The 16,682-nt window shown below is 36.2% G+C and overlaps 1 protein-coding gene across 6 annotated transcripts in view; it reads right to left on the reverse strand.

Annotated features, from left to right (window-relative positions):
* Window positions 1–16,682, reverse strand: part of DICER1 (dicer 1, ribonuclease III) — an 82,108-nt gene that overhangs the window by 31,064 nt on the left and 34,362 nt on the right. For 4 of the 6 annotated variants that reach the window (XM_064659068.1, XM_064659067.1, XM_064659066.1 and 1 more), the window contains 12 exons: window positions 14,324–14,456; window positions 13,173–13,415; window positions 12,924–13,078; window positions 11,383–11,515; window positions 10,862–10,937; window positions 9,586–9,725; window positions 7,136–7,315; window positions 6,110–6,323; window positions 5,875–6,028; window positions 4,182–4,364; window positions 3,763–3,868; window positions 3,251–3,672 (listed from right to left, as the gene is read on the reverse strand). In XM_064659068.1, the coding sequence (XP_064515138.1) occupies window positions 3,469–3,672; window positions 3,763–3,868; window positions 4,182–4,364; window positions 5,875–6,028; window positions 6,110–6,323; window positions 7,136–7,315; window positions 9,586–9,725; window positions 10,862–10,937; window positions 11,383–11,515; window positions 12,924–13,078; window positions 13,173–13,415; window positions 14,324–14,456 (1,921 nt within the window). In that variant the 3' untranslated portion in view covers window positions 3,251–3,468. Of the gene's footprint in view, window positions 1–900; window positions 1,057–2,432; window positions 3,217–3,250; window positions 3,673–3,762; window positions 3,869–4,181; window positions 4,365–5,874; window positions 6,029–6,109; window positions 6,324–7,135; window positions 7,316–9,585; window positions 9,726–10,861; window positions 10,938–11,382; window positions 11,516–12,923; window positions 13,079–13,172; window positions 13,416–14,323; window positions 14,457–16,682 lie in introns of those variants that run through there. The other 2 variants (XM_064659072.1, XM_064659070.1) reach the window with 2 other exon arrangements.

Here is a 16,682-nt window from a genome sequence, read left to right on the forward strand (position 1 = left end):
CAATACAGAACCACAGTAATCAGGTTGTTTTATTCTGCAATAAACATTTATTTGCATGGTACATCCACCTAACAGTCCTCTCATGTGCCCTCTGGTGGTACTACAATCCGAGTGTGGTCTTCAGAATGGGGAAAAAGAAAAAAGTCCCTCCACCTCCTTCCCTTGAATCCCAAACCAGGCTCAAACACTTCAAGATCGTGTTACTGACTGCTGTGATCACTGGTGTTTCTTAACATCACCTTCTACTCTCAACATTTAGTCAGAAAATAATGTGAACCTTTTCTCATTAAGACTCGTCATTCTGAAGCTTTTGGTGATAAGATAGTGGGGGTCTAAGCCAGCACATACTTCAGATGAGAAGCAGCTCTCAGTCATACCCACGGTGTAGCTACCAGCAATGAATACTGAACATTTTCTCAAGCCAGTTCTACTCTTCGTTCTGCCTCAGCACTATGAAAAACACTAACTCCTTTTAATATATTCTATAAAGGTGAACTCATTATTTATTAAAAAGCAGACAGTGTTCTGCCTGAACATATAGCAAAAGCAGTGATGATAACACTTTATCATTTAAAATTTGCAACAGAAACTTCAGAAAAACTCGTGAGAGCAGGCTAACTATAAGCAGGAAAGTTTTTCTTCTCTGTTTCTCTGTTAATATCTACACTCATTACTGGATGACGTGCAATAAAATTTCCTTACTTCAAGTTCAGAATTAGTTTTCCTCTCATTTTCTGTAACTGACAGAGAAGTTTTAAAAAGAAAAAAAAGATACAGATTTACTTTTTTTTTGGCTGAAAACACAGTAAAGTATCTGGGGGGTGGGGCAAGAGAAGGTAGGGGTGAAAGGATACAGACATGTGAACAATTACTCATCAACATAGTTAAATGAAGTCTTACCATTTCATCTTTCTCCCACTTATCAGTGTTGCTCTTGTCCTGGTTTACTATGTACCCAGGAGGAAGCCAATTGACCGGAGGATCAAAAATCGACACAACCATGCGACTGGGCAGCCCCTTCTTTTTTCCAAGGCGATATAAGTTACAGTTGCTGACCTTTAAGAAAAACATTCTCATAAACCTCTGGACATATATTTACATAAAAATACGTTAAAATGCAAAAGGAGCAAAACAATTTTACGTGTCAAGCCAGATCTTGTACCATTATGCATTTTCTCTAGTTCTCAAAAGGGAGTTCAGCTTTCCTAATATAGTATAGCAAACTCAAAACAAGATATACATCTTGCTTTTCATATTTCTTTGAGGCCAAGCATTTCAGGTGTGACAACTTCGGTTAAAGAAATCTAACAGATTATATTCTAACTGCAAAACAAACTTACTGCTCTTCTGAAATAACAGTAAATAGAACCTGTACAAGTGTCATTAATTACCAATGTAATCAACATTCAGACTAGACCTGGAATGAAAAATTATTATTTATGGGTACACTGACCTAAACCTTGGCAGTAGAAAGTGTTAAAACCATTCTGTACAAAAAAATCTTATTAAGTCATAATCCAGATGTTATTTTAACAGCCTCTAAAATGATTTTAGATATTTTTAAGGGAAGGGAAAAATGCATTCTCACAAACATACTTTCTTTCCCTTTTTAACTATCAACTTCTGATCTTTTTTTCTCCTTTCAAACACATTTTTCATGTTTTAGAATCTTGAAATTTGAATGTGAATAATCAATCATTTCTTGTATTTGAATAGTGCAACTTATTTCACTTCCACAGAGATGCATTTTATTAGAGATAGACAATCAAAGCCTTACTATTTAATACAAGTTATCACATTATGTGGGGGGAAAGAACAAAACGAACAAAAGCTTTCACATGATTGCTTATTCTAGTAGGAGTAGAACTCAAGACTCTGTTCCCTACCATTTACATTTAGTCCAAAATATTTTCAAAAGTTTTGATGCAACAGTTTTGTAAGATTTTTTTGTTGTTTCCTTTTTAAGTGTGTCTGTAAGAGTATGTTAAAAATTTTCCAGGAAAGGAACTTATTGAGGAAACAAAGGAAAGGCCAAGTACAGGCATAACCTAAAGCTCTGTGTTGTAACTCAATGCTTCATTCAGGCATTCCCGTTAAAGAGTTTCTACTCAATACAGCTCTAATGTTCAGTGCACCAAATGTCCTCACTAACCCAGAACTTTTAGTTCTATTCAATCCTGTCCTAAGTTCATAATCACCTGGTTTAGACTTCAAACTGAACTGCAGAAAACAGTTTCAATCAAGCAGTTACAACAACATTAAGCCCACAGTCCTGTATTTTTATTCCTAATATGCATGCTACTTGATGTAAAATCAGCAAAGCTGTGGAATTAAATCAACCTGTTCCCATTCAGTCTTCTGGCAAAAATTTCATATATATGGCTTGTTACAGTGTGCCTTTGGTATAATAACAGTGGATTGTTACTACTTACTTTTTTGCTTCTCATATATGACAGCCGTCCCTCGTGAGCATCAGGGTAAGTGCAAAACAAGTACGTAGTGATGGCATGCTTTAAAAATGAATCACCAAGCATTTCTAGCCGCTCCAGGTTAAATCCATCACTAGCATTTGAAAGAGTCAAAGCTTGAAGAATGAGACCAGGATTAGGACCGAGAGTTTTTGAGGAGTACCCAGTGGAAGGGTTCTTTTCAGAATCTGCTCTGTCTTTTGAAAGATTATTAGCTTTTGAAGTACTGGTGGTCACTGCCATTTTGGGGCATCCATCTGAGGTAGATCTGTTAGCATTTCCATCAAGGTATTTATTACTCAGTAGAGTACATTCATTGCTGGGCTTGGGCTGGTTCTCACTGTTGTATAAATTCTGAATGGGATATGAGGTAGTTGGTTGTACAGGTATTTCCTGCCTGCAGTAATTCAGCTGATTTCCTTGGCAAAAGTCTCTGTTAACTAAATCACAATTGCCATTGGCAAGATTTTTATTATAAGAAACACCATTAATTGCTGCAAGTTCTGCCGAGACATCAATTTGGAGTTTACTGGGTGACTCATTGAGCAATGTTCTGTAACTCACAGACATTTGGTCATGGTTTTCTGCAGAAGAGGTTCTATTAGCACCTTGATGTGCAGCATTTTCAGGGACTACAATTGTGCTGTGCTTACAGTAATTTTCATTCTCTACTACTGAGGAGTTAGGAAGAGAGATGAAGGATTTGCTGTCAATAGATTTTTTCCATCCAAAGTCCAAGTTAGGGTATCTGTAAAAATATATGCAGGGTTTGTTAACAAAAAAATGTTATCACAAGGCAAGAAGACTCTACATGCACATACATGTTTAAAAACAGTAACAGCCTTCTGAAAAGAACTGTGACTGCAGCATGTAACTTCACCATTCAAAATCAATATTTTTCAACTATGTTTTACTGAGAAGTGACAGGAGTTAAGCAAAGGGTATCAGTTTTATAATTTACACAATAATAGTTAAGTTTCCACCTTGTTTTCCAATCAATTCAGATATCATGTTGAAAAAATACATGCCTGAAATCTGCAGGAAGTGATTTAACCCCTACACCAGCATCAGTGGCTGTTTGAGCTCTTAGTTCCTCTGCTGTCAAAAGGCAGTGCAGGCGGTAAAGTATGCTGGGGAGGCAAACTGCTTTTCTCCACAATGATGCTGGAATAGGATGTATAGCACAAAGCTCAGGAACCAGTATCTGAGGAGAGGGGGGAAGAAAAGAATTTCCTTGTAAAGTTCTCAGATCACTATTAAAGGAGTCCACTTGAATTAGATACTTCTATTTTACCTGCTTATTCTGCAAACTTTCCCACTTTGCCTTCCTCTTCTCAGCACTGCTTAGTGGAAGTGCTTTTCCCTTCTGATTCAAATGGCGAGGAGTCAAAAGATTAAGTCTAAAAACCATGTGAAAATACTGTGATGTAAGTACATAATTCATGAACAGAACTTACTAGCCTAAACTTTCTAAAGTGATGACTTTTCTTAGTATTCAATTTCAATGTGCTGTGAAGTGACAGCACAATTACATATGGGAAAAAATGGACTTGAGTTATAATTGGTTTTACATAAGTCAGGTAGGTCTCAAGAAAAAGAAAATCGGTAATTATTTTGGAGGACACAAGCCCTCAGCTTTATCCTGTCATTTAAGGGAAAAAAAAGCATTTTACTGTCAAACTACAAACATCAGACAAATATGACTGTTGTTACCTTGAAGATGTGTGGTCCACATCCAGCAGTGGCTGGTTGAGATTGGTTAGGTCAAGATTATACTTTGTTTTATAATATTCAGCAAAAGTTTCATATTCAGGGGAAGGGAATTTACTGAGTGGAGTAAGATCAGTGTACACATCAGCTACATAGAATCGATGAGGCTGATCAAAATTTCGATACCTAAAAAAAAAAATAGTATTTTGGCATTACAGTAAAGCCTTTGCTAAGTTCCTTGTGTTCTAATGTGGTCAGGAGTTATAGTTAAACAGTTCACTTGAGATTTTTGCTTGGTGGCTTTCTTTTTTGTTGTAGAAATCATTTGTTTAGCTAACTCAAATATTAAATGAGACGTGCTCTATGATAAGAACAAATAAAGTCAATCTATAATCTGTGAAATTCCCTCTACAGATAAACATTTAAATTAAATGGAGGATCTATGTCTTCAATATGCAATAGAAAAATCAAGCTCTGGACAACCGTAATGCTACAAACTATAATTTCTTAATTCCAAACACCTACGAATTAAACTTGATAATCTGGCTTTTTATTATCTAGTCTCCTACGTGGTATTCTACATCAGTACAAATAGAGTTCCTGTGCATACAAAGATTGTACTACCTCACATCTAAACTGTCATTTTTAACCAAGTCACCCCCCAAACAGAATACAAAACTTCAAATATGTAGCAAGGTAAGTTCACAAGCCCTTCAAGGACAATGCAGTTCTTGTAATACAGAAGACTGAAATTAGAGCCAGAATGCTGCAACATCTTTACTGTAGCTACTGATGCTCATTGGAAACTATGGTGATAAACATGCACAGGAAAATAATATTAATGATGAAAAATCATGAAATCAATATTCAATAATTAGATTTGCATAGTAGGTGATTTCATACTTTGACCTGGTGCATCTATCATTTTAAGTTTCTATGCAAATATCTATTTAGATATCTCCAAATAAAATTTTCACACTATTAATGAACCTTTTCAGCTTCTTCTGGGGGGGGGGGGAGGGGGGGATAAAAAAAACCAACCAAACAAAAAATGTTGACACAGGTGAGGCCAAAACAAACTACTTACATTTATCATCTACATATATTTAGCAAGTACTGTTGTTTACAATATACGAGATACAACACAAGCCAGTCAGTCCACAGGGAACAATTAAGCCTCCACAGAGCCTACCAATTCTGGAGAACCTTTGCATATCCAGTATGTAAAATGAATACCGCTCAATATAAAGATTCTATTAACTGGTCTTTACCACTTGTAATTTTCCCATCTACCAGCAGCATACCTTCCTTTAGCAGGTCTTAGGTGTGAATAAGCAGTAACCAGAGAACAGGACTCCCACTCAATCTTCCAAACGAAGATTAGTTTCAGTAGGTCACCTCTTGATGAAGTCGCAATGTTTTATCAGAATACCACTTAAGTTTTGTGGTGAGCTCTACTATTTCTAATAAAAAGGTAATGAGTTTTGCAAGACCTAAACACTTAAATCCTACTATATAAGATTAACTACTCATTAAAAAAAAAAAAAATCTTTAAATTGTTTGAGACACAACCAGATACCTTCAAATTAATGGCATACAGTTCATAAAAAGCAATTCTGCTGCAGATACTAACATTCCCTTATTACAGGTGTTTGTATAAATACAATAAGTACATACCTAAATATAGAGTACTCACCGTGGAATGATAACTGCGTCCTGGTAATCTTCTAACTTGAAAATAAAAGGCATTTCTTTTGTATACTGTGTACTGGGAATGCCTGTACGTGCCTCAGATTTCTCAATGTCTTCCATAAACTTAAAGTCAATGTCCAAAGTGCTGGAGTCATCAACTTAAAAAGGAAAACGCACAACTCAGTTTTCCAGGCTGAACTTTTCTGAGAAGTTGTAAATTACAAAATTTTTGTTCTTACCAACATTAAGAGGTAGAACACAATAGGCTGAATCAGCTTCTGTGGGTTTGAACTCTAGTGCAGGTTTCTCAAGACGAAGAATATGTGAAAAAATGTACTGGTGGAGTCTCGTTATCAGCTCAAGCATTTGCAGAGACAGAGTAAAACCAGATTTCTTAAGCTCAATAGATATTGTAACCTCTCCAGAGCGAGTATACACAGGAAAGTGAGGAATCTAAAGAAACAAAACCGAAAGAAATCACAAAAGACAATTCAGAGTAGGATTCCTCTGCAGAGTACTGGCTGTTTAGTTCAGATGCTGAAGTAATGCTTGCCTGACCCCACAGCAAACTGGATCAAATTGGATCAGAATTTTGAACTGTGATGACCTCCAATTACAGATGAGATTTTGAAAGCTTAAAGAATGACTGGTTTGGGTTTTTAAATAGTTCTCCTTGTGCTTTACAGCTCTTCTCTTTATAAAATGTAGGTAGAAAAGGAAGTATTTTCTATTATGAAGGAAAAAATGTTTTCTTATGTGGACAACAAAAAATACAATTTGAAAAAAATCTTCTTCAACTGAGTCTCTCCAACAGAAAATGTCTACTAAAAATTTTCCAAAGCAAGAGGTGTCAATTTGAATAAACATGGCTAACTTTTTCTGCTGCTGCTGCAGACCAGGAATGCTGAGGAGTTGTTACCATAGCTTTTGTATAGATAAGGTAGTGGGGTGTAGGCCATCTCTGTAGCTGAAATGTCAACTCCTGTCATATCTCATACAAAGAAGGAGGGAAATTTTGGATTTGCAAGTGCAAAATCCTAAAAAATAAATTTGTAAAACAAAAGGCCAAAATAGAACAGATAATTCTATCCATAAACACAAAAAGTGGAGACTTGAGTGGATGGATACTGTTGTTTATTTTCTTGAGGCTGCCAGATACAAGCAGTACTCATGGTCATTTCCACTCTTCAGTCTTGGGGGGGGAGTAAGTGGAAAGCAACAGGTTGTAAGGCATGTAGAATAAGGAAAGGAAATAGTTTCCTTACTTGAGGTATAGGTTTGGCTGTCAATATGCCAAAACATCTTGTTGTATCCTCAGGAGGATATAGCTTTCGTCTCCTGAAGTTGAGCTCATCAGGTAGAGGAGTTGTTAACACCATTCCTATTACATACAGGTAACAGGGTTGATCAGGTTTGGGGTAACTATCCCTCAAACACTCTGGAATCTAAAAATCAAAAAAAGAAAAAACATTAACACAATAAAAATCAGCGAAGTTCACCTAAATACTATTCTTTGAACAAGGTGTCACATGTTGATTTGGAAAGGCATTGCTAAAAATAAGGAATAAAAAAAATTAATCTGGGCTCAAGTAGTGGTTTTTTTTTAAGCAAAAGTGTTTGGTCAGCAGCCTGGTATGGCAGCCACGAAATCTGTCCAAATACTTGCATCAAGGGAACATGGTGCTCCCAGATCTTCCTATTAGCAAAGAGGCAACTTCTACTACATCCCTGATCTTACTCTGTTATCCAACCTGTCTTAAAAATGCCAGTTTAACTGTAGAACACAGGCAGCACTTAAATACATAAATACCATAAATACAACTGAAGTGTTGATGCCAATGTCTGTATTTAACCAGTAACTCTGGAGCACACTATGTCCAAGCTCTTTGGACCTTAACCTTGGGGGGGGGGGGGGGGGGCAAAAAAATCTACATCCCAGTAATTCAAATTTCACATAAAGCTTCATTGCAGCTTCATTAACACAGATTCTTCTTCCAGCAGAACTGAAAAGTATCAAAAATGTTTTTCATACACTTGGGACAAACAAACACAATTCAAGGGACTGCCCCCTTGCCCAGGCACAACATTATATGAGTTCTCATAACAATTCTAGCTTGCAGATGTGAACACTCAGCCACCAGCACTTTTAACTCTACTGTTTGTATTTGTCACAGACATTAAGAAACCATGCTTTATGTTTGGTAGGAGTTCACTACTTTGCAGGTCTCAAAATTGATCCTCCTGTTTGTCTAAAACTAAATTGCAATACATGTAGTCCTGGATTTTAAAAAGTTACACAGCAGTAAAACTATGGCCTTGACTTAATGGAAAATTACTCATAAGTTTAATAACTACATTAAGCCCAAGAGGATCTTGGAGACCTTAAACATTTGCCAAAGCTTCTTTTCCAGATGTGAAAAGCTGGGACAAAAGCAAGGAAAAATATTCTTAGATTCCCTATTAAAAAAAAAAAACAAAACTGAGAAAGAATGATGCATCACTAGACAAATCAACTCCTCTGAACAAGATAGAATAATCTTGCATTTTATGAGTCACCCCAATCACTAGTGAGGCAAGAGGACAGAGAAAAGTACTTGTAACAACCTACCAAGAAACACTGCAAAGATGCAAAGTGTTCGAGGAGTCTTGCACGAAAAAGGTTTTCTCATCTGTCATTCCCTCTGTGATGCCATGGTATCCTTCCCAAAACTTCCCTAGTAACTGATTACTGGAACTACTAATAAAATTGGAGCATGTGGAAGATGGCAAGAATGTAATTACTGAAGGGCTATCACCATAACTGAGGCTGCACATGAAGGTACAACACAGCACTAGAGCCCACTAATGTGGGTGTCCATGCTGACATTCCTCCATATGACAAAGACTATCAGTTTCTCCCTGAAATGCAGATTCTGAATGAGGTACCTGTCCTATTCGAAGGACCTTAGACAGAACTTGTAACAATTGCAGAGGAAGAAGGAGGGTTCCAGAGTAGTTGCAAAGTACTCTGACACAGCTTTTTTCCTCTGTTTTTCCTTACTTTTAAAGTATTTGAAATTCCCATACACATACCATTTAAGAAATCCAACACCACAAACTGATGTGGTTGAAGCCTGTTACAACAGAACTGTGGATAAGTTACTTAATGCAGCACTGTAGTATACCTTTTGGCATATTAAGTATAATATTTAGAACTACTTTAAAAATGAAAAAATAGTAAAAGTATACTTATTTGATATACTAAGATTTAAACCAGAAGCTATGAAATTGTGTTCAATTGGTAAACTTCCCAAATTAAACTGAGCATCTAAAAAAAACTCCACCTATTTCTGTGTTTAGCCCCGTGCATCTCCTTGTCTAGAAAGCCAGTAATTCCTCCTTTGCTCTAGTGCATTTGCCAGAGAAGGTAAATATTTTACAGATTATTAATGCAGGACAATTTTCCTCACACTTATTTTCATACCAGGCTAATACAGTCAACCAGCCCTACAGAAAGTGTATGCTCCTTGAACTTACATGTATGCTTCCGAAACATGTGGTACCATAAATTCAGGTAACAGTGCAATTTTACACAGAATTTAAACTGCAAAATATTTTCAATATAAATGCAAGACATGTTGTAAAAAATACTTATATGATTAAGAGTTAGCAATTCTGTCTCATCAGTACATAAGGCATTTGATCAGAGGTGTGGACAGCAGTGAGTGATACTAACAGCTTTAGGATAGCACTGTCTTCGTTTTGTAGAGCCTGGCCTTCCTGGAACACTGGTTTCTTCTTCATCGTGTAAATCAAGTTCCTCCTCATATTTAACCGTTTCTTTACCAACTGGCATCAAATGATCATCCAGTTCACCTGATTATTATGAAAAGAGAGTGAAGAAATAGCATTATGAACAATCAAATCTTGGTTCCTTCACATCCTACACATCAGATGAGATTGCTCATGAAAACACCTCACATAAGTTTTTAAAATACACACACTCCTGCAAGGCTCCAAAAGCAGAACTCTGGGGAAAGAGTGATAAAGACTGAATTTTGGGCAAAAATACTCATTTACAGTAAAACCCACTGAAATTAAAAAACTGAATTCTATAATGAAAATATCAAAAACCAATGAATTCTTTTTGGCCATAAAAGGCAATCCTTGACTATAATACTAATTTAAAAATCACTCACATGGAGTTATGCCAAGAGGGAACAGTTATACTTCTCTATCATTCTAAACAGTTAATTACTACTGTAGAATATGCACTCTCAACAGCAGGTTGAGTCATTAGGGTGTTATTCTTGGATACATTTATCGGTATGAATTCAGTGATCAAAGGGTTTAATTCAGAAATAAAATATAAACACCAGATCTACAAATTTTTTTACTTAAAAGATACATAAATACTTCTGTACTTCATCAAAAAAACTCATAACATGGAATTCTCTTCAAAATGTTACACAGCAAAGAACACGCTCCATTATACTTACTAGAGACAAGAGAGCTGAAGTAGTCCCTCAATGTACTTTTTTTGGAACATGACTTATGATACAGTAGAGAAAACAATAAATTTAGGATTGTGTATTATATCTTTTAATTTGTCAGAATTCACTTTAAAAGGCAAGTTATCTTTTGGCTGCAGGATATAGTTTCTGACCTATAATCAATATCTTCTAGAGAACAAGACTCATTTCCCTTTTAATAAGTATATTCAGTGGCAAAATCTGTGTCTCTTGTACTAATCTTGTTTTTGCTGTTTAAGACAAAATAGGTTATAAACAAGATTTCCCTGGAAAATTTAACTTTAGTTTATAAGATCTAAGCTAAATTGATAAGTACAGGATCATATTACAAAACAAGGCAAGCAAAAGAAAGCTACAATAGATGGCTACAGCAGAAATGCATGTATATACTATATATCATCATATATATCATCTACACTGTACGCAATTTCTCAACTGTAAAACATACTTTACCAAAGAGGTTGCTTTTTCAGTTCTTACCAATTTTGTGCAGTTTTTCACAGCAAATAAGAGCTACAACTCTCTCAGCCAGTCTTGCACAACTCATTGGAGGACCCTATAAACATTTAAATACTTCATTAAAACTTTGGTTGATTAGCACATTACTTACCATACTTGTTTAATTAGTTTCACACAAGCATATTAGGTAAGCAAAGTTTTTTTTAAAAAATGCATTGATGACAGTTTTATGAAGATATTCAGGATTACGCTGTTTTTCCACAAAAACCAAAGTTACAAGAACTCGACATAGTTTCAATCAAAAATGTGTGAAACAACAAGGCCCTGGAAGAATATCTAAATATTTTTGCCTTTGGCATAAACAGTAAGTGATGGAAAATGGATTATAATAGAAATAAACCGTGACCTAAATACAGTTACAGAGCACAATATGGAAAAAATTTTCATTAACAACTATGATACTAATTCTAGAAACAGCACAGACCAGTTCTTAGACCAATATATTTGCTTATTTCCATGCTTTTTCTTCCCCAAATACCTACAACAATTGAAGCTCGAAGAGGTGAGTTGATTGGCAGGTAGAGAGTAGAGTAAAACGTATGGTCAGGTAGTTCCCGGGTTTTACACTTGGGAGCTAGGTGTGTAAATGGATCACTTGGTAATCTAGCGCAGTACCTAAGTTGACAAAACATTTTACAGATCATCAAAACCTGCAAATTGAAGTCTAAACACATTTCAGAGGAACCTTGCCTTACTGGTGTGGATGCTACAGAAGATGATTTCAGGCCATACTGGCCACTGCAAAGGTACACTGCTGACAAATATTCAACTAACTACTAATTGGAGTAGAAGACCTCCAATTCCTTTAATATACACCAGGTCTCCATAGTAAGGTCATTCCAGGGTTGTAATGATGCACAGGTCTATCTCATCTCAGGTCCCAGGTTTTGCATTGTCTCCTGATTTTTCTATTGCCTTATTCCTCCTATTTGTCATGGTTTTCCCTCTGAACAGTAGTCTTTCCTCCCTTGTACTTGTACTCACTTCCCTCTCTCCCAACTTAGTATTAAATGCAAACATGCTGATGTTAAACTATGCTGAACCTCTTAACAATAGAGGAGTAATGCCACATATAACCAGCTGCCAGACAGCTTTTGAACCATCTACTATCTACCATTCACCCTTCAAATGTGACTGCTTTTGACAGGCTTTATTTACCAGGCAGTCAATCAAAATGGTCTGCATCTCAAGAATTTAGCTACTAAGGCACTTTGGCAATTGCATCGGAAGCTTTACTTAAGTAAATGACATTCAGGGCTTCTCATAATCAGCCACACTGGAGATAAGAAGTCTGGTTGGTCAAAAACTGCCCCCAGCAAAGCCTGGTTGGTTTCTGCCAACCCCATTTTCTTTACATGCCTAGAAACTGCTGTGATGAGGACTTGGTCCATATTATTCCATATGACTACGGTTACATTGACCAGTCCACAGCTCCCTGGATCTTCTTACTTGCCTTTTTTTTTTGAAGTATTAATAACATCTACGTCTTCCTGTCACTAAGACCTCCTCTAATTGTCTTGGCCTTACAAACTTGATACTTGACCAGCTCCCCTGAAAGCATACCATCCTGTCTTGTGGACTTTTATTATGTTCACCTTTATTACTGTGATTTGTTTTTTAAAGATGACAACAGACTGCTATTACAAATGTGAATATTAGAACTGGAAGACTTAACTACAGTTTCAACAGTTCTTTTATTTATTTATTTTCAAAACTAGCTTGACAAGCAAAAAAACCAATCTTACTACCCATTTTGAAACTATGTTTTCAGGGAAGCTTTTAATTAAACAGGGATCATTATCACTACAGTTACTATCAGTGCTAGAACCTCTGGTAGGATAAAGATAAAAATAGCAAATAATGCCTTCAAATTGCTGTGACCACTTTCTTTGGGAGAGCATATCCTGTCAAGATGCCTAAGAGGAAATGTGTAAAATGCCTCAGCCTATGCTTTCATGTTGTGAGACAGATTAAGAAACTTTTTATTCAAAGACATGAAGTAAAAATTAAATATGCCTCTTACCTATTTATGTGTCCAATAGCAGTGTTAATAGTAACTCTTGGACTGTTTTCATCTGGCCTCAATACGTAGGGTGGAAATACATCATCATCATCAACAATGGGTTCAGTTTCAGTTTCATTGGTATCAACAGATTTTGAGCATTTGTTTCTGAGGATCTTAACATTTCAAGAACAGAACATGAGAAATTTTTCCCTTAAAAAGTACTATGAAACATTTAACCAGACCAGGCCCATTCATCTGCCCTCATACCTTCTCAATTGCTTTATATGTCTTAAGATCTTCTTCAAAACTTTTGATTTTGTCTGTATCTGCTAACATAATGTAATTGGAAATTGGTGCTCTGGCTCTTCCTTTTGACTGCACATAGGAGCGGTACTCCGTGGGCAAATCAAAACGCACCACCAAGTTGCATTTTGGTATGTCAACACCCTCTTCTACAATACTAGTAGCAATAAGGAGGTTGGTTTCATGTGCTCGAAATTTTCTAAGAACCTGCAAAAGTAATGAGCATAAATTTGAGAAATCAGTCCAAGATCTGTTTCCATCATGAGATTCAACAAAAGGCAAAAAGAAAAAGGTGAGATCGTCAGACACTCCGAAAATATTTCTAAATATGCAAATGCAAAACTATTACAAAAATCTTTTCAGGAATACAAGACTATTTAACAGAACCAGTAAATTTCTAGGAATCAAATCTGATATGTGGAATCATATGAGTCTAAGAAGCTAATATAGCCACTAGCAATGGAGAGGATTCCCCCTATTTATTTACAATTTTTCAGTTGTGGTATAAAAGGAAAAAAAAAGCTGCTTTCAGGACAGCATCTTTTCCCAAACATTCTGAGGCTGAAGCATCTTCAGGGATAGAGCATATTCTAGAGCTGGCACTTCTGATATTTATACTATATATGAAATAATACTAAGGAGGACTACCCAGCTGGGATGAGCTTTAACTGATTTAAAAATCGTGGGGTTTATTAATATTTATATCATTTAATGATTTACGAAATTCACTTTTATAAAAGATAAATATTAAAACCAGCTTAACTACTGCAGTATGTCAGCAACTTTAATTTTCTTTACAGTATTACTATATTACCACTTACACAAATGTGGAAAAATTAGATCTGACTAGATACAAACATGATTTTACGTGAAGTTTTAATTTCTGTTTGTGTAACATGACATACCAACATCTCTAAACACATTGTTACTTTTTTTATGAACAACATCTGTATCTCCAGTAAGTGTGCATATTTGCTAAACCAAAGGTATTCCCTGAACTTCCCATGACTTTGCCCCAGATTCTGCCTGTTGGCTTTTTTTGCTTTTTAAAGACACACACACACAAAAAAAGTTCTGAAGGTACTGCTAATTTAAATTTTTTTTCTTGAAGTTACCTCTTCCTGTTTTCTAAATTCTACTTCCATCTGCTTGTTACGAGGCTGGTTCTTGCCAATGCCATGTCCAGTTATAAAATTGCTACTGATGTAAGCCAGTTCTGGATCTTGCTTGCCAGCTTCTTTTATCAACCTAAAAATATTACATGTGTTTTTAGAAGTCACACAACCCAGAAAATGGAAGAAAATGTTAAGGTTTTTAAGACCTACATTAAAAGAAAAAGTGGAAGCATGACAATTAAGCCACGCTAACACAAACTTACTGCAGTCTTCTCAAAAAGCTCTGTAAGGTTAACACAAGACAGACTGCATACCTATACAGCATGAGTGGCCCTGCATCACACACATTTCAGACCCATCACAGTAAAACTAGATATTTTTAAACCAATCTATTACTCTAAGGCTCCCTGCTGATAAAGCACCCTACTTACAGTTGCTTTTGTTTATCTCTTTTTCTGTTAACTGTGCTTGATTTTAGAAGACAGACCTGTGACTGCTTCCTCAACAAAGTATGTTTCCTCAGTGTAAGATATTAAATTTTAGGTTAAAACATAATATTGCAATTCTACTTAATATTAGAAGATATATCCTGTTCAAGTATACTGGTGACAAAATACTGACCTGTTTTTCTAAAGAGCAATGATCAGCCTACCCAGTGAGAAATTCACTAATTGTGAAATTAACTCAGAGAACTTAATCCAATGCTTTAAAAGGAATACTGAACAGGGACGTGAGGAGCATCCATGCTCTCAATTTATTTACCCTCAGTTTATTCTTTAGGTTACAGAAGTAGGAAAGACTGCCTTCTGCAGTGTTCTGATTTCAAAGACAAGGTAGAAAACTGCTTGTACAAATAATGCGCTAAATCTAGAATGAGACATTTATGGATTTAAAACCACCGTCACCATGTGCAATCAAACTAAGTACACTGTAGCAACAGTAGTTGATCAGTTTTCAGGATGGACAGAATCTGGGACTTCTCAACTGTAACAGGCTTTTGAGCAGCAGATCCAAATAAAAATATCAAAAAATTAGATCCCTTGCATGTCTCACTATAGCCATCGCAGTACTACTTTGCTCAACAGCACATGCATTGTGTCCATTGTCAGGTGCTCCTCACAGCCAAAGAACACCCTGGCTCTGAACACCTCCAACAGCAATTCCAACCTTTCCCAGATAAATCCCTAGCAGTTCTGTCTCATATATAAGTAGATGGGTGCTGTGCCAGTCCCCAGCTACATGCCTACCATCTGCCCACCGAGCTGCTGCCAAACCAGATGGAAAATGGCAAAGTTCTCTCTGCTCTTTCTACCCTTGAAAAACTACTGAAGTCTTGCCCCCTTTCCTGGTCCCTATTTCTAACAAAATCTATGGGAACATAAAACACCTTGAAGACTTCCTCCCTTTGCCATCTGTTAAAACTGGAATGGGAGTATAGGCAAGAAGATGGAAAAGTGGCAAATAGCTCGGCATCCTTCTGGAAATAGACTATAAGGATCATCCTGTGCTAAAATGCAAATGTGATTTGTTAGTTCAAGGCTAAATAGAGTTACATTTCTTTATCCAGTCTCTAGGCTCTTGAGAAAGACATACTAAGAAAGTATGGGTTAATAACTGGCCAGAAATCCTGGGATTTTTAATATTTCTTTTTTCATATGGCATTTCTGTCAGGTCATATAGATTGATTACCTACTAAGCATCTCAAACATTCTTACTTAATTTCATTTGTTATAGAAATGGACAATTAAAAACATCTGAATAAACATTTCACTGTGCACATCTTTGGCAAGTTACTGAGAAACATTCAAGACTTCAACCTTGAGATTAAATAAGTATTTGTGGTAGGTAACAGGTACTGTTCTTCAAATAGATACAAGAACTTCTGCTTTCCAACCTCTCCCTAAGGGAGTTGAGAGGTACAGCAATGCAAATGGAAGGAAACTGGGCTTTAGAAAATGTCTTCTCTTCTGAAAAGGAGTGTATAGGCAACAGAACTCAACTGTATACATCAAATTAAACAATAAGTGAGCCACTCCATTAGTTGAGTGTAATAATAGTCAAAGACCCAGAAAGTACAAATACATGCCATGAATCTTGTCTTTCCTCAGTCATCATGGATTTAATAAAATGGTATTCTAATCTCTAAATACTACCATATAAATACTACATTTTAAGAAAAGTTCTATTTCTAACTTAGTTCTATTGAACGATCCATATTGGATTACTGGAAGCTGAAGTAGTTGTGATACACTAATTCAAACACTCATGACTGTCTCATTCGGGAAGCAATCTTTCCCCTTTATATTAATTATCATCAGCAGAGGCCCTGAACTAAATCCACTCCACTCAAATAAGCCTA

This window comes from Pseudopipra pipra, chromosome 6 (assembly GCF_036250125.1).
Source record: "Pseudopipra pipra isolate bDixPip1 chromosome 6, bDixPip1.hap1, whole genome shotgun sequence".
Lineage (NCBI taxonomy): Eukaryota > Metazoa > Chordata > Aves > Passeriformes > Pipridae > Pseudopipra > Pseudopipra pipra.